Below are 21,646 nucleotides of genomic sequence, written 5' to 3'. Positions count from 1 at the left end.
TCCCGGAGTTCACTCAAACTCATGTCCATAGAGTCAGTGATACCATCCAGCCATCTCATTCTCTGTCGTCCCCTTCTCCTCCTGCCCCCAATTTTTCCCAGCATCAGAGTCTTTTCCAATGAGTCAACTCGTCGCATGAGGTGGCCAAAGTATTGCAGTTTCAGCTTTAGCATCAGTCCCTCCAATGAACACCCAGGATTGATCTCCTCTAGAATGGACTGGTTGGATCTCCTTGCACTCCAAGGGACTCTCAAGAGTCTTCTCCAGCACCACAGTTCAAAAGCATCAATTCTTTGGCGATCAGCCTTCTTCATAGTACAACTCTCACATCCATATATGACCATGGGAAAAACCATAGCCTTGACTAGACGGACATTGGTTGGCAAAGTAATGTCTCTGCTTTTTAATATACTATCTAGGTTGGTCATAACTTTCCTTCCAAGAAGTAAGTTTCTTTTAATTTCCTGGCTGCAATCAGCATCTGCAGTGATTTTGGAGCCCAAAAAAAATAAAGTTGGACACTGTTTCCACTGTTTTTCCATCTATTTCCCATGAAGTGATGGGACCAGATGCCATGATCTTCGTTTTCTGAATGTTGATCTTCAAGCCAACCTTTTCACTCTCCTCTTTCACTTTCATCAAGAGGCTTGGATTATAGTACCTCTATTACTTCTATCTGTAATGTTCAATGATTCTGTTTAACTATTATCTGAAGTCACTTTTTCTTCCAGTGTTTCTTCATAGCATTTTTTATCTCAGCATTTCTGAGGGTATAGATTAAGGGATTTAACATAGGGGACACAACAGTGTAAAAGACAGCAACAGCTTTATCAATGGGCAGAGTGGTGACTGGGCGAAGATACACAAATATGCAGGGCACAGATGATAAAACAACTACTGTGATGTGAGAGACACATGTAGAAAGAGCTTTGCGCCTCCCCTCCAAACTGTAAGTCCTTAGGGAGCTCAAGATGACCACATAGGAGACCAACAGGAGGAGGAAGTTTAACAGGCAGATGAACCCACTATTGGCAGCAACAAAGAGACCAAGGATGTGAGTGTCCATGCAGACGAGCTTTAACAAAGGGTACAAGTCACACATGAAGTGGTCTATGACATTGGGACCACAGAAGGGCAGCCAGACTGTAAAGAGGACCTGAACAGTTGCATGGAGAAATCCTCCAGTCCAGGCCACCCCCAGCAGGAGGAGGCACAGCCTGTGGCTCATGATGGCCGTGTAGTGCAGAGGTTTGCAGATGGCCACATAGCGGTCATAGGCCATCTCTGTGAGCAGGATGATCTCAGTAGCACCAAAAATGTGTTCTGCATAGACTTGAGCCATACACCCATTAAAGGAGATTGTTTTGATCTCCTGAAGGGAGTCCACAATCAACTTAGGAGCTGAAGAAGAAGAGTAAATTGTGTCTATCAAGGAAAGGTGGGTCAGGAAGAAGTACATGGGGGAGTTCAGAGCAGGGCTGGTAGTTATGGTAACCACAATGAGTAGGTTGCCCGAGAGAGTTATCATGTACAAGACCAAAAACACAACAAACAGTACTTTTTGCATTTGGGGGTTCTGTGAAAGACCTAGTAGAATGAATGTAGTCACATTCCTTTCATTCTCCATCTATGTGGTGTGGGTAATAAAAACTCAGGGAAAGAATGCTTTGCCTTAAAAAGAAAATAAAAAAGAACCATAAAAGAGTCAAATACACCAAAACTCTGCTTTTTTAACAGTTCTCTGATAACGTCACAGATGAGTCTTGCTTTTCCCAAAACTCTGTAGGAGTAGTGTCTTAAAACTTCTTTCTTTTAGTTGACTTATGTTGAGAAACTGAGGAAGAGGTTGCCAGAGGAGAAGGTCCTCACCAGAGGCAATGGCAAAGGCACGGCCTCACTCAGCACGTCTCCAATGTTCTCATAAACATCTTGTCCTTTGAAGCTGTCTCACTCAGCCCTTAACAATTCTTGGCATTTGGCTTAAGGAACACTCCCTGCTCTTTCCATTTAGACTAAGGAACATTGCCTGTGCCTGTAGTCCTTGAGATAATCAAAAACTATGCCAGGGGCCATGATTAATAGCTAACTTGGGGGCTTGGGAAACTGATTAAGCTTAAAGGTGGAGACAGCATGTTTAGTAAACCTGATGTTATCAATATTCCACAGATGTTCTGGTTTTCGTCATGTTGCTATGGTTTTTGAAGTCCTACTTCCTTGTAAAACTATATATATATATATATATATATAAAACGCCTGAAGAATAAAGCAAATTGTCAGTCTTCAGAAAGCTGTCCGTGTCCCTTCTTTCAGAAGCAACTCCGCCGAGCTCTACAGAATTAGTCTTTTTTTATTCTAATCTCAAGCTATTTTTGTAAGACATAGAAAAACCAGAAGAAAGGAATTCAATTTCCTTGGCCACAGTGTCTGAAATATTTCAATGGAACATCAATATAAAGGAAAAATTGGGCCATTAGACATAACAATTTTGAAGGACAATCTAAAAGTTTATGTATAAAATAACATGAATAAAAAAAATCACAAAAGCTTATTTTTACAAATTATGTAAAATAGGTAAAAATTTAGTGAATGTACTTATTGAATTAACATTTAAAGATTATAGGTCTTATAGGCATCTTTTAAAAATATAGTTCAAATTCAAAAATTTCACTTATAAAATTGTATATACTTTTTTAATCTATGTTAAAACATATGTATAAAAGATTGGTAAGAAAAATAATTTAATACATTGAGGACATTTGCTCCTGAATGTAGATTATGGTTGATATCTTATTTCTCATGTTTTTCAGTATTTTCTCAATTTCTACAGCTTGCATTACTAATTCTATCATGAGAAAATAAATATAATTTTCATGTTCTGTCTTAGAGCTGTGGTGTTGAAACTATGTTATTTTAAATTGATTGGAATATGCATGAGAAAACAGACATAGGAAATTGTACTTTTGTATATCATGGGACCCCAAGAAATATCTGAATATAATAACTGCTCTAATGTACTAGAAATTGTTATCAATTCGCCAACTAGACATAGAGTGAGACCACAACTGGCACTCACTGACTTCAGAAAATTAGGATGAAGGGTGAGGCTGCCCCGACTGCCCCATGGGTCCCATCTTTATTCTACCAAGCCAAAATTTTGACCTCTGCTTTTAACTTATACTGTTTATACTTGTAGCCAATAAATCCTCTGAATAATCAACCATATCAGTTTAAAGCAAAGTCTATTTCAACTTACTTGAAGTAATAGTAATACACACATTATTCAATTAAACTTTAAGGTAGCATATAAAACTAAGTTTTATAGGGCATTAATAATGGCATTATTAATGTTCACTTTTTTCCTGGATCTCAGATTCCATTATTCTCTTCAGATATTCTTAAAGCAAAAAGACAGTGAATAGTAAGATGATTTCTCCCAGTTTACACATGGTCAAGTTGAATAATGAGTTATGTGGAAAGGAAATCTCTCCCAGATGATCCCACAAACTCTCCATTGAGAAGCCAGCTTTAGAGTTACAAGCCCCAGGATGGTGGTCTCCCTTCTGGATAGCCCAGTGCATCACAGAATCCTTCCAGGGACAAGAACACTTGAGGAACAAGTTGAATATACTTCTAATTGCTAACTCTTCCCTAGAGAAGATGGCCTTTGGGAGAACCAAGAACCAAATAATATGTTTTTATAATTTCCTGAAGGTCTGTACCAAAGGTTGGGTTTCATGACCAAAATCAGATAGAAAATTCCAAACATGACCCACCTGTTCTCATTATTTCACTTATTGCTTCAGTTTCTTACAAACCTTGAAGTAATTAGAACTATGTTAAAAATAGTCCTATCTTATCAATGTTTTTGATATCCTCTATTAACTGACAGACTCAAACACATGATCATTTTCTTCTTCTGTACTAGACTTATCTGTGCCTATTAACACTCAAATCCTCTATGGTACATATTTTTGGAGAAATGAGAAACAGTGTAAATCTCACAGAGTAATTTTTATCTTTTATAAAGGTATTAATACTGCAACTGAGAGGCAATAACTTAAGCAGATAAACTTCCTTCCAAGCAGAGAAACCTTTATTACTTGTTTAAATTCCATATACTCAAACATTATAAGATACAAACTTTTACTATCAATCTGCTTTTTCTCATTCTTAATAGAATGCAGAGATTAATTTTCCACCATGTAGTTCTTATGGGCTTCCCAGGTGGCACTAGAGGTAAAGAACCTGCCTGCCAGTACAGGAGACATAAGAGACACAGGTTCAGTCCCTGGGTCAGGATGATCCCCGGAGGAGGGCATGGCAACCCACTCTAGTATTTTTGCCTGGAGAATCCCCAAGGACAAAGGAGCCTGACCAGCGATAGTGCATAGGGTCGCAAAGAGTAGGACACGACTGAAGCAACTTACCACACGTTGTTCTTATAATAATCTTTAAATGTTGTTGAGTTTTTGCTATGTGCTATCACTACACTATGCTATAGTACATGCTATCACTATTTACTACAGCTTTACATGCACTATTCCATTACACAACACCTTCACAACAATCCAATGAGTTTGGTACACTATTATCTATAGTCTAAAGAAAAGTAAATATGGTTAGAAGGTAAACAATTTGTCCAAGTCAAAATGATAAAATAAATAAATAAATAAAGTCTGTATTAAAAACCAGTATGTCTGGGTCTAGCTCTTTGGAATTTAGCTCTCCAGTGTAGATCCAGTTTACTTCTTGGAATCAGCAAGGTCAGAGTTTGGACAAAGCTACCACCTGTGACCATATGTAATCCATAGCAGTTATCTGGCTAAGCTGTGAGATGTACAGTTAGATGTTAATGAGTTCAGGATCTATTTAACAATTTCAGAATTTTGGTGCCTTAAAATTCTTCCAATACCAAGGGATAGTTCAGGAGTTTTGGATAGACATGTACACATTGCTAGATTTAAAATAGATAACCAACAAAGACCTACTGTATAGCACATGGAACTCTGATCAATGTTATGTGGCACCAAGGAGAGGAGTGGAGTTTCGGGGAGAATAGATACACATATATATGTATGGCTGAGTCATTGTTAATTGGCTATACCCCAAAACAAAATTAAAAGTTAAAAAAAATTTTTTTCCAGCACTTGCATTTTATCAACGCATATTCTCTTTAAAGATGAGGGGGCTGAGGGGGCTGAGGTCCAGAGAGGAAACACAGTTGATTTGTAGCAGACAAGATTCCAAGTTTTCTAATGCCCAGCACAGTGATTTCTTTTTCCCACCACCACACCTTACCTTCCTTAAGATGACTTAAGTCCAGTGTATACAAGGGCAATAAAACCACCTTATGGTGACAAAGAGAATTAACTTTCATCTTTTATCTTCAGCAATATGCGTCTTGACTCTCTAAGAGAAAGGTCTGTCTTAGGTCAGGGATGCAGAAATTCAGTCATATGGCAGAGACCACATCCATTCCAGCAGAAATAAGATCTTACCTGGTTAGAAGATCCAAGAATGTTTAAATAGAATAGAATAAAAAGTTCCCCAGAGCTTGGGATTTAATGTATATTCCCAACTACAGCAAAGGGTACATTCTTTATAGCATTCTTGTAGATGCCATATATTAACACATTTTCCATTTGGAATTCAATATTTGAGCAGAAGATTTCCTTCAAAGAACAAAATCTAAATGCTGACCTTCCCTTTAGTGCCAGGCTGACTTAAAAATTGACTTCAGAATCCACAAATTGTAATCCTATTCTGGATAAATTACAGATAAATCCATGTATATGAAGGAGAACAAATATTTCTGCAAAAGATCCAAGGGTATCTAAAAGTAATCCTCAAAATATTAGGAAGTAGATCTCTAATGATTTTCATTGTAAAAATTCCTTGGAAGAAAACAGAATTGTAAAAACTTGAAAAAAAAAAAAACCAAAACCAGCAATTCTAATTCACTTACCATGGTTGACCCTGCAGTTAAGGAGAATGCCCAAGGCATTTAGTAATAAGAAATAACCAGTATCATGCATTGAACCTGGACTGGTGATTCATGTCAATGTATGGCAAAACCAATACAATAATGTAAAGTAATTAGCCTCCAATTAAAATAAATAAAATAAATTTAAAAAATAAAAAAAACTTTTCACTGGAAAAAAAAAAGAAAGAGCCATTACTTATAATGTCAAATCATGCATATTTCTCAAGTCCCCACTGCCTGGACAATTCTACAGGAAGCAGAGATGTAAAGATGACACAAATGGACTCAGCATCCTCCAATGCCTTGGAAAACCACATCAAAATAAAAGAAAATGCTATGCTGATTTTGAAACGCAAAGTCTTATGTACTAAGGGGAATCTTCGGATTTTCAGAACTTAGTCTATGGCTAATAGAACAAGAGACACAAATAATTCCGTTACCTAATAAGCTTTTCTTAGTCTTCTCTTAAAATTAGGAAACATTTTCTCTATGAATCTTAGTGTTTAGAGAGGATACTGAGAACATCAAAGAACCAATCTTTCTGTCTAAGGCTTTATTCTCCCTGGAGTTAATTATCTCTGTTTTGTAATGTTTTGCCAGAAGCAGATATTCTGGAGAATTCATCCCTGAGCAACACATTGTCACCTTATTGATTCTTTCCCTACACCATAACAGCCTGCATTCCTGGTCTGGAAAATTATGTGATAAAGCTGAGGCATGAAGGACTCTAAATGATGGAACTATGGGGTTTCATCCAGGTGGAAAATCCCTAAGAAAATTTACTCACTGACTGAGGTCACCAGAGGAGGCTGAGATACATATCCAGTTCAGTTCAGTTCAGTCGCTCAGTCGTGTCCGACTGTCCGCGACCCCATGAATCACAGCACGCCAGGCCTCCCTGTCCATCACCAACTCCCGGAGTTCACTCAAACTCATGTCCATCGAGTCGGTGATGCCATCCAGCCATCTCATTCTCCGTCGTCCCCTTCTCCTCCCGCCCCCAACCTTTCCCAGCATCAGAGTCTTTTCCAGTGAGTCAACTCGTCGCATGAGGTGGCCAAAGTATTGCAGTTTCAGCTTTAGCATCAGTCCCTCCAATGAACATCCAGGATTGATCTCCTCTAGAATGGACTGGTTGGATCTCCTTGCAGTATAAGGGACTCTCAAGAGTCTTCTCCAACACCACAGTTCAAAAGCATCGATTCTTCGGCGATCAGCCTTCTTCACAGTCCAACTCTCACATCCATACATGACCACGGGAAAAACCATTGCCTTGACTAGACGGACCTTGGTTGGCAAAGTAATGTCTCTGCTTTTTAATATACTATCAAGGTTGGTCATAACTTTCCTTCCAAGGAGCAAGCGTCTTTTAATTTCATGGCTGCAATGAGCATCTGCAGTGATTTTGGAGCCCAAAAAAATGAAGTCTGACACTGTTTCCACTGTTTTTCCATCTATTTCCCATGAAGTGACGGGACCAGATGCCATGATCTTTGTTTTCTGAATGTTGAGCTTCAAGCCAACCTTTTCACTCTCCTCTTTCACTTTCATCAAGAGGCTTTTGAGTTCCTCTTCACTTTCTGCCATAAGGGTAGTGTCATCTGCATATCTGAGGTTATTGATATTTCTCCCAGCAATCTTGATTCCAGCTTGTGCTTCTTCCAGCCCAGCGTTCCTCATGATGTACTCTGCATATAAGTTAAATAAGCAAGGTGACAATATACAACCTTGACGTACACCTTTTCCTATTTGGAACCAGTCTGTTGTTCCATGTCCAGTTCTAACAGTTGCTTCCTGACCTGCATACAGGTTTCTCAAGAGGCAGGTCAGGTGGTCTGGGATTCCCATCTCTTTCAGAATGTTCCACAGTTTATTGTGATCCACACAGTCAAAGGCTTTGGCATAGTCAATAAAACAGAAATAGATGTTTTTCTGAAACTCTCTTGCTTTCTCCATGATCCAGCGGATGTTGGCAATTTGATCTCTGGTGCCTCTGCCTTTTCTAAAACCTGCTTGAACATCTGGGAGTTCACGGTTTATATACTGCTGAAGCCTGGCTTGGAGAATTTTGAGCATGACTTTACTAGCGTGTGAGATGAGTGCAATTGTGCGGTCGTTTGAGCATTCTTTGGCATTGCCTTTCTTTGGGATTGGAATGAAGACTGACCTCTGCCAGTCCTGTGGCCACTGCTGAGTTTTCCAAATCTGCTGGCATATTGAGTGCAGCACTTTCACAGCATCATCTTTCAAGACTTGAAATAGCTCAACTGGAATTCCATCACCTCCACTAGCTTTGTTCGTAGTGATGCTTTCTAAGGCCCACTTGACTTCACATTCCAAGATGTCTGGCTCTAGGTCAGTGATCAAGTTACCGTGACTATCTTGGTCGTGAAGATCTTTTTTGTACAGTTCTTCTGTGTATTCCTGCCACCTCTTTTTAATATCTTCTGCTTCTGTTAGGTCCATACCATTTCTGTCCTTTATCGAGCCCATCTTTGCATGAAATGTTCCCTTGGAATCTCTAATTTTCTTGAAGAGCTCTCTTGTTTTTCCTATTCTGTTGTTTTCCTCTATGGTTAATCGGTTCTATGAAGACCTACAAGACCTTTTAGAACTAATACCCAAAAAAGATGTCCTTCTCATTATAGGGGACTGGAATGCAAAAGTAGGAAGTCAAGAAACACCTGGAGTAACAGGCAAATTTGGCCTTGGAGCACGGAATGAAGCAGGGCAAAGGCTAATAGAGTTTTGTCAAGAGAACGCACTGGTCATAGCAAACACCCTCTTCCAACAACACAAGAGAAGACTCTACACATGGACATCACCAGATGGTCAACACCGAAATCAGATTGATTATATTCTTTGCAGCCAAAGATGGAGAAGCTGTATACAGTTAGCGAAAACAAGACCAGGAGCTGACTGTGGCTCAGATCACGAACTCCTTATTGCGAAGTTCAGACTTAAATTGAAGAAAGTAGGGAAAACCACTAGACCATTCAGATATGACCTCAGTCAAATCCCTTATGGTTATACAGTGGAAGTGAGAAATAGATTTAAGGGACTAGATCTGATTGATAGAGTGCCTGATGAACTCTGGACGGAGGTTCGTGACATTGTACAGGAGACAGGGACCAAGACCATCCCCATGGAAAAGAAATGCAAAAGAGCGAAATGGCTGTCTGAGGAGGCCTTACAAATAGCTGTGAAAAGAAAAGAGGCGAAAAGCAAAGGAGAAAAGGAAAGATACAAGCATCTAAATGCAGAGTTCCAAAGAATAGCAAGGAGAGATAAGAAAGCCTTCCTCAGTGATCAATGCAAAGAAATAGAGATACATATAGGTTCATGATTATTATATCTTAAGTAACTGACTATTTAATCATTATAAAATGTCTTTCTTGGTCTATAGCAACAATTTATGGCCTAAAGTTTATTTTGTCCTATATTTGCATTGTCTGTTCTTTCACCTGTCTTTTTGTTACTATTTCCATAATATGTATTTCTTGACATTTTCACTTTCCACTGTGTCTTAGAATTATGAACCTTGCAGATAAAATATATATGAATCATGTTTTTTTTGTCCATTCTGCCAGTCTCTGCCTATTAATTGGAATGCTAAACCATTTCTATTTTATATAATTATTGGTAAGATAGGATTTGCATCTTATATCCACTTCTGCTAGTCCTTTCCCCTTTCCACTCCTTCATCCTTTCCCCTGCGCAGGTCTATAAAATTCTGGGAAACTTTTGTTCAGGGCTCCCTCAATAATGCGATGACTCCCACATCTGTGCTAATCCACCTGACTCTTGACTACACAATGTTTCATGAGCGATAACGGAACAGGGGGAATTCGATACTTTAGTTTTAACCTCTCACTTATACTATGTCAGCAAATGATTAAGGCTGCTACTTTCACTTGTGGCTTTTTTATTCACTCCTCTGTCATCTGACAACTCAGTTCTCTCTTCCGCTCAGCTGAGCCCTTGAGTCTATATATAAAATTATGATATCTGTGAATAACGATGGTTTTCTATTTTATTTCTCATCTTGATACCTTTCATTTTATTTTCCTATTGTATTGTATTGTATTGAATAAGATTCCCAGATTGTGCTAGAGAACCCACCTTCCAATGCAGGAGACGTAAGAGACACAGGTTTGATTCCTGCATTGAGAAGATCACCTGGAGGAGGGCATGGCAAGCCACTCCAGTATTCCTGCCTGGAGAATCCCATGGAAAGAGGAGCTTGGTGGGCTACCGTCCATAGGGCCACAAAGAGTAAGACACAACTGAAGCGACTTAGCATAATATATTGGATAAGACCTCCAATACTATATTAAATATAATATTTAATATATCCAATGTTATATAGAATTTCTGAGACTTTTCAGAAAACCATGTCCCAGAAATCCACAGATTCTATCCTTTGAGTCCTGGTCAAGCCATTAAATTAAGTTCAGTTCCGTTCAGTTCAGTCGCTCAGTCATGTCCGACTCTTAGCGACCCCATGAACCACATCACGCTAGGCCTCCCTGTGCATCACCAACTCCCGGAGTTCACTCAAACTCATGTCCATTGAGTCGGTGATGCCATCCAGCCACCTCATTCTCTGTCGTCCCGATCTCCTCCTACCCCCAATCTCTCCAAGCATAAGAGTCTTTTCCAGTGAGTCAACTCGTCGAATGAGGTGGCCAAAGTATTGCAGTTTCAGCTTTAGCATCAGTCCTTCCAATGAACACCCAGGATTGATCTCCTTTAGAATGGACTGGTTGGATCTCCTTGCAGTCCAAGGGACTCACAAGAGTCTTCTCCAGCACCACAGTTCAAAAGCATCAATTCTTCGGCGATCAGCTTTCTTCACAGTCCAACTCTCACATCCATACATGACCACGGGAAAAACCATTGCCTTGACTAGACGGACCTTGGTTGGCAAAGTAATGTCTCTGCTTTTTAATATGCTATCTAGGCTGGTCATAACTTTCCTTCCAAGGAGTAAGCGTCTTTTAATTTCATGGCTGCAATCAGCATCTGCAGTGATTTTGAAGCCCAAAAAAATAAAGTCTGACACTGTTTCCACTGTTTCCCCATCTATTTCCCGTGAAGTGATGGGACCAGATGCCATGATCTTCGTTTTCTGAATGTTGATCTTCAAGCCAACCTTTTCACTCTCCTCTTTCACTTTCATCAAGAGGCTTTTGAGTTCCTCTTCACTTTCTGCCATAAGGGTAGTGTCATCTGCATATCTGAGGTTATTGATATTTCTCCCAGCAATCTTGATTCCAGCTTGTGCTTCTTCCAGCCCAGCGTTCCTCATGATGTACTCTGCATATAAGTTAAATAAGCAGGGTGACAATATACAACCTTGACGTTCTCCTTTTCCTATTTGGAACCAGTCTGTTGTTCCATGTCCAGTTCTAACTGTTGCTTCCTGACCTGCATACAGGTTTCTCAAGAGGCAGGTCAGGTGGTCTGGGATTCCCATCTCTTTCAGAATTTTACACAGTTTATTGTGATCCACAGAGTCAAAGGCCTTCACATAGTCAATGAAGCAGAAATAGATGTTTTTCTGAAACTCTCTTGCTTTCTCCATGATCCAGCGGATGTTGGCAATTGGATCTCTGGTGCCTCTGCCTTTTCTAAAACCTGCTTGAACATCTGGAAGTTCACGATTTACATATTGCTGAAGCCTGGCTAGGAGAATTTTGAGCATGACTTTACTAGCGTGTGAGATGAGTGCAATTGTGCGGTAGTTTGAGCATTCTTTGGCATTGCCTTTCTTTGGGATTGGAATGAAGACTAACCTTTTCCAGTCCTGTGGCCACTACTGAGTTTTCCAAATTTGCTGGCATATTGAGTGCAGCACTTTCACAGAATCATCTTTCAGGATTTGAAATAGCTCAATTGGAATTCCATCATCTCCACTAGCTTTGTTCGTCGTGATGCTCTCTAAGACCCACTTGACTTCACATTCCAAGATGTCTGGTTCCAGGTGAGTGATCACGCCATCGTGATTATCTTGGTAGTGAAGATCTTTTTTGTACAGTTCTTCTGTGTATTCTTGCCACCTCTTCTTAATATCTTCTGCTTCTGTTAGGTCCATACCATTTCTGTCCTTTATCGAGCCCATCTTTGCATGAAATGTTCCCTTGATATTTCTAATTTTCTTGAAAAGATTTCTTGTTTTTCTTATTCTGTTGTTTTCCTCTATTTCTTTGCATTGATCACTGAGGAAGGCTTTCTTATCTCTCCTTGCTATTCTTTGGAACTCTGCATTCAGATGCTTATATCTTTCCTTTCCTCCTTTGCTTTTCACTTCTCTTCTTTTCACAGCTATTTGTAAGGCCTCCTCAGACAGCCATTTTGCTTTTTTGCATTTCTTTTCCATGGGGATGGTCTTGGTCCCTGTCTCCTGTACAAGGACACGAACCTTTGTCCAGAGTTCATCAGGCACTCTATCTATCAGATCTAGACCCTTAAATCTATTTCTAATCTTATAATCATAAGGGATTTGATTTAGGTCATATGTGAATGGTGTAGTGGTTTTTCCCTACTTTCTTCAATTTAAGTCTGAATTTCGCAATAAGAAGTTCATGATCTGGGCCACAGTCAGCTCCTGGTCTTGTTTTCGCTAACTGTATACAGCTTCTCCATCTTTGGTTGCAAAGAATATAATCAATCTGATTTCGGTGTTGACCATCTGGTGATGTCCATGTGTAGAGACTTCTCTTGTGTTTGGAAGAGGGTGTTTGCTATGACCAGTGCATTCTCTTGGCAAAACTCTATTAGCCTTTGCCCTGCTTCATTCCGTGCTCCAAGGCCAAATTTGCCTGTTACTCCAGGTGTTTCTTGACTTCCTACTTTTGCATTCCAGTCCCCTATAATGAGAAGGACATCATTTTTGGGTGTTAGTTCTAAAAGGTCTTGTAGGTCTTCATAGAACCGATTAACTTCAGCATTACTGGTTGGGGTATAGACTTGGATTACTGTAATATTGAATGGTTTGCCTTGGAAACGAACAGAAATCATTCTGTCGTTTTTAAGATTGCATCCAAGTACTGCATTTCGGACTCTTTTGTTGACCATGATGGCTACTCCATTTCTTCTAAGGGATTCCTGCCCACAGTAGTAGATATAATGGTCATCCATGTTAAATTCACCCATTCCAGTCCATTTTAGTTCACTGATTCCTAGAATGTTGACGTTCACTCTTGCCATCTCTTGTTTGACCACTTCCACTTTGCCTCGATTCATGGACCTAACATTCCAGGTTCCTATGTAATATTGCTCTTTACAGCATCGGACCTTGCTTCTAGCCTCAGACACATCCACAACTGGGTATTTGTTTTGCTTTGGCTCCATCCCTTCATTCTTTCTGAAGTTATTTCTCCACTGATCTCCATTAGTATACTGGGCATCTACCAACCTAGGGAATTCCTCATTCACTATCCTATCATTTTGCCTTTTGATACTGTTCATGGGGTTCTCAAGGCAAGTATACTGAAGTGGTTTGCCATTCCCTTCTCCAGTGGACCACATTCTGTCAGACCTCTCCACCATGACCCATCCATCTTGGGTGGCCCCTCACGGCATGGCTTAGCTTCTTTGAGTTAGACAGGACTGTGGTCCATATGATGAGATCAACTAGTTTTTTGTGATTATGATTTCAATGTGTCTCCCCTCTAATGCCCCCTCCCAATACCTACCCTCTTCTTTGGGTTTCACTTACCTTGGTCGTGGAGTATCTCTTCACAGCTGCTCCAGCAAAGTGCAGCTGCTATACCTTACCTTGGATGAGGGGCATCTCCTCAAGGCCGCCCCTCCTGACCTTGAGTGTGGAATAGCTCCTCTCGGCCCTCCTGTGCCCAAGCAGCCACCGCCTCTTGGACGTGGGACAGCTCCTCTCGGCCACCACCCTGACCTTGGGCGTGGGGTAGCTCCTCTTGGCCACGATTCTGCACGTGGTCGGGTGTGCCGAGCCGGCGTCGCCGCCGGAACCGGCGTCTCTCGCGTCTGCACCGCCGGAGCCGGCGTCTCTCGCGTCTGCGCCGCAGCCGGAGCTCATAATTATTCATCTCCTGCATATATCACTTATAGAACAGAAAAGAACAGATTGACATCTGCCAAACTGCTAACGCCTCGTATCATCAAATGAGGTGTGGGCATTTTTAAAAGAAGCATTTCAGTTAACCAAATATTTCACCACAAACTTGTTCATAAGGATGTATGAGTTTGATAACCGTTTTATCTCCTCCAACAACTAAAAGTTAAATTTAATGAAAGGTATCAATATATTGATTATATAGCAATTCATTGATTGTTAACAAACTCTAGTTTCTCCTCTAACAAATCAGCTTTCATCAAATGAATATCATGGGGAGATTTTAATTCAATTTCCTAATATGTTTGATCATTAATATCAGTATTATCACAGATTTCACTGAAATCAAGTTAATCCTACAGTTATACCTGTATTGACCCCCAAAAAAGGTATATTATGATTTATTTATTGGCTCCCTTTTTAGCAACAATTATTTCTTTCTATTATTTGAATTAATTTTCACTCAGATCCCCTCATTTGATATAATCCAGGGTTCCCCTTATCTTCCAGTTACCTAAGGCCCATTTTGCAGACTCTATTATGAATTCATTGGATACCTAATAAGAATCAGTACAGTCCATCTTTTGCCACTACCATTATAATCCACTTCTCCTTCCACAAGGAACACCACTCTTCAGTCTACTCACTGAATGGATTTACATTTTCCTCTTCAGTGAATTAGTTTCTATGCTGCTGCTTACCAGATTGAGAGATGGCTTTTCACTCTTGAGCCACCATTTGTAAATAGTACTTATTTTAGGCATCCTCCAATAACTGATCATAGGGAGTGACTCCTTCAGCCATGCGGTTTTGATAGTCTTCAGGAGGATCTAGTATAGGGTTTGAAGGCAAAGCAGCCATTGTTCATACATGCAATGATTGACACATTCACTTATTCTTAAATTTGATTTCTTATTTGATAAAATAACTCTTCTGTTCATTTCCCTACATACTAAAATGATTATCTGACATAATTCGGGGTATTTTAGATCTCAGTAACATATGTCCTTCAGTAATAGAAAGCAGTTTCAGGTAAAGTTCGATTACCAGCCAGCAACTCATCTTTCAGTGTGTTCTTTTCAGTGTTTTAGGTAACTCTCAGTCCAAAACCCCACTCATTACCAATAAGTGGCAATTCTGGCATCCCCTTGCAAAAAAGCATTATTCAGAAAAGAAAATAAATTGCTTTCATGACTCTTATTAGGAACAGAGAAGCATCACTCTGAAGTGCACCCACATGTGGAGAAAAGGGAATGCTCCTATGCAGTTGGTGGCAATCTATATTGGTGCAGCCACTATGGAAAACAGGATGGATGTTCCTCAAAAAAAAAAAAAACAACTAGAGTTGCCATATGACCCAGCAATTCCACTTCTGAGCATGTACTCAGACAAAACTAATTCAAAAAGATACAGGCATTCCTACATTTATAACAACACTATTTACAATAACCAATACAAGGAAACAGCCTAAATGTCCATGAACAGAGGAATGGATAAAGAAAGATGTGGTATATAGAGAGAGTGGAATATTATTCAACCATCAAAAAGAATGAAACAATGCATTTGCAGCAACATGGATGGACCTAGAGATTATAATACTAAGGAAAGTAAGTCAGAAAGAGAAACAAATACCATATGATATCACTTATATGTGGAATCTAAAATATGACACCAAAAAATGCATGGGTATATGTATAATTGCTTCACTTTGCTGTACACCTGAAACTAACGTAACATTGTAAATCAATTATATGCTAATAAAAATTTTAAAGTAAATAAAATATGACACAAATGAACATATCTACAAAACAGAAACAGACTCACAGACATAGAGAACAGAGTTGTAGTTGCTCAGGGGGAGGTTGGGTAGGGGAGGGAAGGAATGGAATGGGGGTTTAAGATTAGCAGAGGCGAACTATTATATACAGGATGGATAAACAAGGTCGTACTATTTAGCACCAGGAACTATATTCAATATCTTGTGACAAATCATAATGGAAAAGAACACATACATACATACATATATATATATATATATATATTCTGAATCACTTTGCTACACAGAAGAAATTAACACAATATTGTAAATCAACTATATTTCAATAAAATTTGTTTAAAAGTAATATCCATATATTTTTTTTTCTTTCTTAGCTAGAATTGTGTTACACACCTATCCCTAAGTTTATCACTAGAAAGGAGAAAAACATAGTCACGTTATTTAAACTAATTCAGATTTACACTATGGCCTGGGGATGGACCACAATTTCCCCCAAACACATGGCCACCTGGCACCAGAAAAAATGGAGCTTTGGTTGAAAGAAAGAAGATGAGAAATAGCTACTCTGTGGACACCTAACTGTCTGCTATACCTAATAGGCCTCTACAGGTTACTCCCTTCTCACTCCTGTATCCATCACTTTATCGCTCCTTCCCTACCCCCTCCATTTCCCTTCCCTCCTCCTTCCTCTACCTCTTCCTCTTCTTTTCCTTTCTCTCAGTTTCTCACCCTTCCTCATATCCTCTCTTTTTAAGCTCTTCCCATTGGTATTTAGACATGATCAACTTTTTCCCATTTTAAAAAACAATCATATTCAATCCCATATCCCAAGACACTACCTAAGTACCTAATTTGATTCTGCTACTGCTGCTAAGTCACTTCAGTCATGTGCGACCCCATAGACGGCAGCCAACCAGGCTCCCCAGTCCCTGGGATTCTCCAGGCAGGAACATTGGAGTGGATTCTAAACAACCTATCAGTTCAGTTCAGTTCAGTTCAGTCGCTCAGTCGTGTCCGACTCTCCGCGACCCCATAAATCACAGCACGCCAGGCCTCCCTGTCCATCAACAACTCCCGGAGTTCACTCAAACTCATGTCCACAGAGTCGGTGATGCCATCCAGCCATCTCATTATCGGTCATCCCCTTCTCCTCCTGCCCTCAACCTTTCCCAGCATCAGAGTCTTTTCCAGTGAGTCAACTCGTCACATGAGGTGGCCAAAGTATTGGAGTTTCAGCTTTAGCATCAGTCTCTCCAATGAACACCCAGGATTGATCTCCTTTAGAATGGACTGGTTGGATCTCCTTGCAGTATAAGGGACTCTCAAGAGTCTTCTCTAACACCAGTTCAAAAGCATCGATTCTTCAGCGATCAGCTTTCTTCACAGTCCAACTCTCACATCCATACATGACCACGGGAAAAACCATTGCCTTGACTAGACGGACCTTGGTTGGCAAAGTAATGTCTCTGCTTTTTAATAGACTATCAAGGTTGGTCATAACTTTCCTTCCAAGGAGTAAGCGTCTTTTAATTTCATGGCTGCAATCAGCATCTGCAGTGATTTTGGAACCCAAAAAAATAAAGTCTGACATTATTTCCACTGTTTTTCCATCTATTTCCCATGAAGTGATGCCATGATCTTTGTTTTCTGAATGTTGAGTTTCAAGCCAACGTTTTCACTCTCCTCTTTCACTTTCATCAAGAGGCTTTTTAGTTCCTCTTCACTTTCTGCCATAAGGGTAGTGTCATCTGCATATCTGAAGTTATTGATATTTCTCCCAGCAATCTTGATTCCAGCTTGTGCTTCTTCCAGCCCAGTGTTCCTCATGATGTACTCTGCATAGAAGTTAAATAAGAAAGGTGACAATATACAACCTTGACGTACCCCTTTTTCTATTTGGAACCAGTCTGTTGTTCCATGTCCAGTTCTAACTGTTGCTTCCTGACCTGCATACAGGTTTCTCAAGAGACAGGTCAGGTGGTCTGGGATTCCCATCTCTTTCAGAATTTTCCACAGTTTATTGTGATCCACACAGTCAAAGGCTTTGGCATAGTCAATGAAGCAGAAATAGATGGTTTTCTGGAACTCTCTTGCTTTCTCCATATCCAGCGGATGTTGGCAATTTGATCTCTGGTGCCTCAGCCTTTTCTAAAACCTGCTGGAACATCTGGGAGTTCACGGTTTACATACTGCTGAAGCCTGGCTTGGAGAATTTTGAGCATGACTTTACTAGCGTGTGAGATGAGTGTAATTGTGCAGTAGTTTGAGCATTCTTTGACATTGCCTTTCTTTGGGATTGGAATGAAGACTGACCTTTTCCAGTCCTGTGGCCACTGCTGAGTTTTCCAAATCTGCTGGCATATTGAGTGCAGCACTTTCACAGCATCATCTTTCAAGATTTGAAATAGCTCAACTGGAATTCCATCACCTCCACTAGCTTTGTTCGTAGTGATGCTTTCTAAGGCCCACTTGACTTCACATTCTAGGTCAGTGATCACGTTATCGTGACTATCTTGGTCGTGAAGATCTTTTTTGTACAGTTCTTCTGTGTATTCCTGCCACCTCTTCTTAATATCTTCTGTTTCCTTTAGGTCCCTTCCATTTCTGTCCTTTATCGAGCCCATCTTTGCATGAAATGTTCCCTTGGAATCTCTAATTTTCTTGAAGAGGTCTCTTGTTTTTCCTATTCTGTTGTTTTCCTCTATTTCTTTGCATTGATCACTGAGGAAGGCTTTCTTATCTATCCTTGCTATTCTTTGGAACTCTGCATTTAGATGCTTATATCTTTCCTTTTCTCCTTTGCTTTTTGCCTCTCTTCTTTTCACAGCTATTTGTAAGGCCTCCTCAGACAGCCATTTTACTCTTTTGCTTTTCTTTTCCATGGGGATGGTCTTGGTCCCTGTCTCCTGTACAATGTCACGAACCTCCATCCAGAGTTCATCAGGGACTCTATCAATCAGATCTAGTCCCTTAAATCTATTTCTTACTTCCACTGTATAATCATAAGGGATTTGAGTGAGGTCATATCTGAATGGTGTAGTGGTTTTCCCTACTTTCTTCAATTCAAGTCTGAATTTCGCAATAAGGAGTTCATGATCTGAGCCACAGTCAGCTCCTGGTCTTGTTTTCGCTAACTGTATACAGCTTCTCCATCTTTGGTTGCAAAGAATATAATCAATCTGATTTCGGTGTTGACCATTTGGTGATGTCCATGTGTAGAGGCTTCTCTTGTGTTTGGTAGAGGGTGTTTGCTATGACCAGTGCATTCTCTTGGCAAAACTCTATTAGCCTTTGCCCTGCTTCATTCCGTGCTCCAAGGCCAAATTTGCCTGTTACTCCAGGGGTTTCTTGACTTCCTACTTTTGCATTCCAGTCCCCTATAATGAAAAGGACATCTTTTTTGGGTGTTAGTTCTAAAAGGTCTTGTAGGTCTTCATAGAAATGTTCAACTTCAGCTTCTTCAGCATTACTGGTTGGGGTATAGACTTGGATTACTGTAATATTGAATGGTTAGCCTTGGAAACGAACAGAAATCATTCTGTCATTTTTGAGATTGCATCCAAGTACTGCATTTTGGACTCTTTTGTTGACCATGATGGCTACTCCATTTCTTCTAAGGGATTCCTGCCCACAGTAGTAGATATAATGGTCATCCATGTTAAATTCACCCATTCCAGTCCATTTTAATTCACTGATTCCTGGAATGTCTATGTTCACTCTTGTCATCTCCTGTTTGATCACTTCCACTTTGCCTTGATTCATGGACCTAACATTCCAGGTTCCTATGCAATATTGCTCTTTACAGCACCGGACCTTGCTTCTATCACTGGTCACATCCACAACTTGGTAATGGCTTTGCTTTTGCTCCATCCCTTTATTCCTTCTATAGTTATTTCTCCACTGAGCTCCAGTAGCATGCTGGGCACCTACCGACCTGGGGAATTCCTCATTCAGTATCCTATCATTTTGCCCTTTGTTACTGTACACAGTTTAGCCAGGATTCAATAAATGATGATCAGCAGTATTATGTAGTGGAGAAATGCAAAATTTTCTCGACTTATTTCAGGAAATATTTTTATGCATAAAGTACTAATGGGTAATTTTATATGCTATATTTTGGTGTTCCTCCCAATAACCCCTATTTATTTAAGCTATATTTAAGCTGTTTAACAGGTTCTCATAAGTTCAATGACAGGCATAAAATCTACAGCAAATAGAACTGATCATCAATACCCAGGTTTGTGTCTTTAGTATATTATTTCTCTAGGACTCCACCATGCCCCATTCATATAGAAAATATCCCTGGTCCTAGGTCTGAACATCTGCTCAGTCTTCCCTTCTACTCTGAAAACATCAGGAAATTTCCAGAATGAAAACTCCCAAGAGAGTGCCTCGGAAGGTATCCCAGATGGGGGCCAAATGTGGGAAGGAAGATGAGAAATATTCTCTTTTCTCAATGGTCCTTTCTGATCAGTGCTACACAGGGGTCTGTCTAAGGAATATGTCTTCCCTGCCACTGGGGATAGAAGCCAAGCCTCTAAATAATGCACAATTGGTCTGAATCAGCACCTCTTCCCCCACCAATCCCAGCGCAAAAAACACGTCACAGAATGAGTGTCCAGTGCATTACAATAGCATAAATATTAGAGTTCAAGCTTAGAAATTAGACCAACTTGTATTTCTGTTGTAAGAGAAATGACACAAAGACAAGACACACAAAAGACAGACAAAGACACAACTCCAGCCGGAGGAAAAAATTCTGCACAAGCCCCCTTACTGTTTATTGTTATACCCCGGTAACTGGACACATCCCAAAATCTAAGCAATGCATTCTTCCACCAAATAAGGACAAAAAGCCAAGCACATTTCAAGGACGGGAGGAATAAAGGGGGAAAGTGACCACAGCATGTTTACTAAGAAGCCTGCCCAGAACCCTAGCCGCTTCCTTATTTTTAAGGAGGGCATGTTCCCTCGTATGCGAGCGGACCATTAACCTTGGATATTGTGTGCAGTCTTCTTGGCAGAACATCCTGTTTGCAAGCATGCTCTGCCTAAGCAGAGAGTCCTGTTTGCAGGCACATCCCCGCTTCCTTAACCATTCTCTCTCGTGGTCACTGCTGGGCTCCTACATTTCCCCCTTCTTTCCGAGAAGCAGTAGCAAACTGTAAGGCGGCAATAATGCATTGTCTGTCCCTCTCTAGTCGTTGCCTCTCTGCCAGCACCGGAAGACCAGAATAATAACACAGCATAATAGTATTATGAACAAAGCATTCCCAAAAGTAGTTCCAATTAGAGTAGATACCTGCCCAAAAGAATTCAAATTATTCATTCTCTCCTGCAAATCCTTTAACAGATCGGACCCAATAATGTCAGGTAGCGTTTTGCTAAATGTAGACAAAATTTGCTGCTCTAATTTCATAATTTCCTTGGTTAGGTTTTGATGCCCTGTTAAAGACCGTTTTCCCTTTTCCTAACCCTCACTTATGTTGAAAGGCACAGGTGTTATACATAATTGAGAGGAGTTCCAATCACATTTCAACACACTTCTTGTGGATAAAACAGTTAATTGATCCCCAAGCCAAGAAACAGTATGTTGAAAATTGAGTACATCAGTTGCAAGTTGGGTATCCAAATCTTGTTGTTGTTGCCATAATAAATCAGAGTCTTTATGCCATTCCCGCACAAAGTCTGCTGTTTGGATTCCTTGATGCAAAGGAAGTCCAGCCACGGCAGCGGTGAAGTAACTGAAGCCACTGCAAGAACTGAAGCTATGATTACTCCAAGCATGCGT

General features: G+C 40.1%; 1 protein-coding gene across 1 annotated transcript; it reads right to left on the bottom strand.

Annotated features, from left to right (window-relative positions):
• Nucleotides 1–715: 715 nt before the first annotated feature.
• Nucleotides 716–1,627, bottom strand: LOC129560106 (olfactory receptor 4C12). Its single transcript, XM_055432014.2, has one exon. It carries the CDS (start codon nt 1,625–1,627, stop codon nt 716–718), a length of 912 nt encoding a protein of 303 aa, XP_055287989.2.
• Between the last annotated feature and the right edge of the window lie 20,019 nt (nt 1,628–21,646).

This window comes from Moschus berezovskii, chromosome 16, assembly GCF_049115385.1.
Source record: "Moschus berezovskii isolate FMDL1 chromosome 16, NW_MosBer_1.0, whole genome shotgun sequence".
Lineage (NCBI taxonomy): Eukaryota > Metazoa > Chordata > Mammalia > Artiodactyla > Moschidae > Moschus > Moschus berezovskii.
Note: the sequence above shows the minus strand (reverse complement) of the source record. Positions and strands in the feature narration are given on the sequence as shown.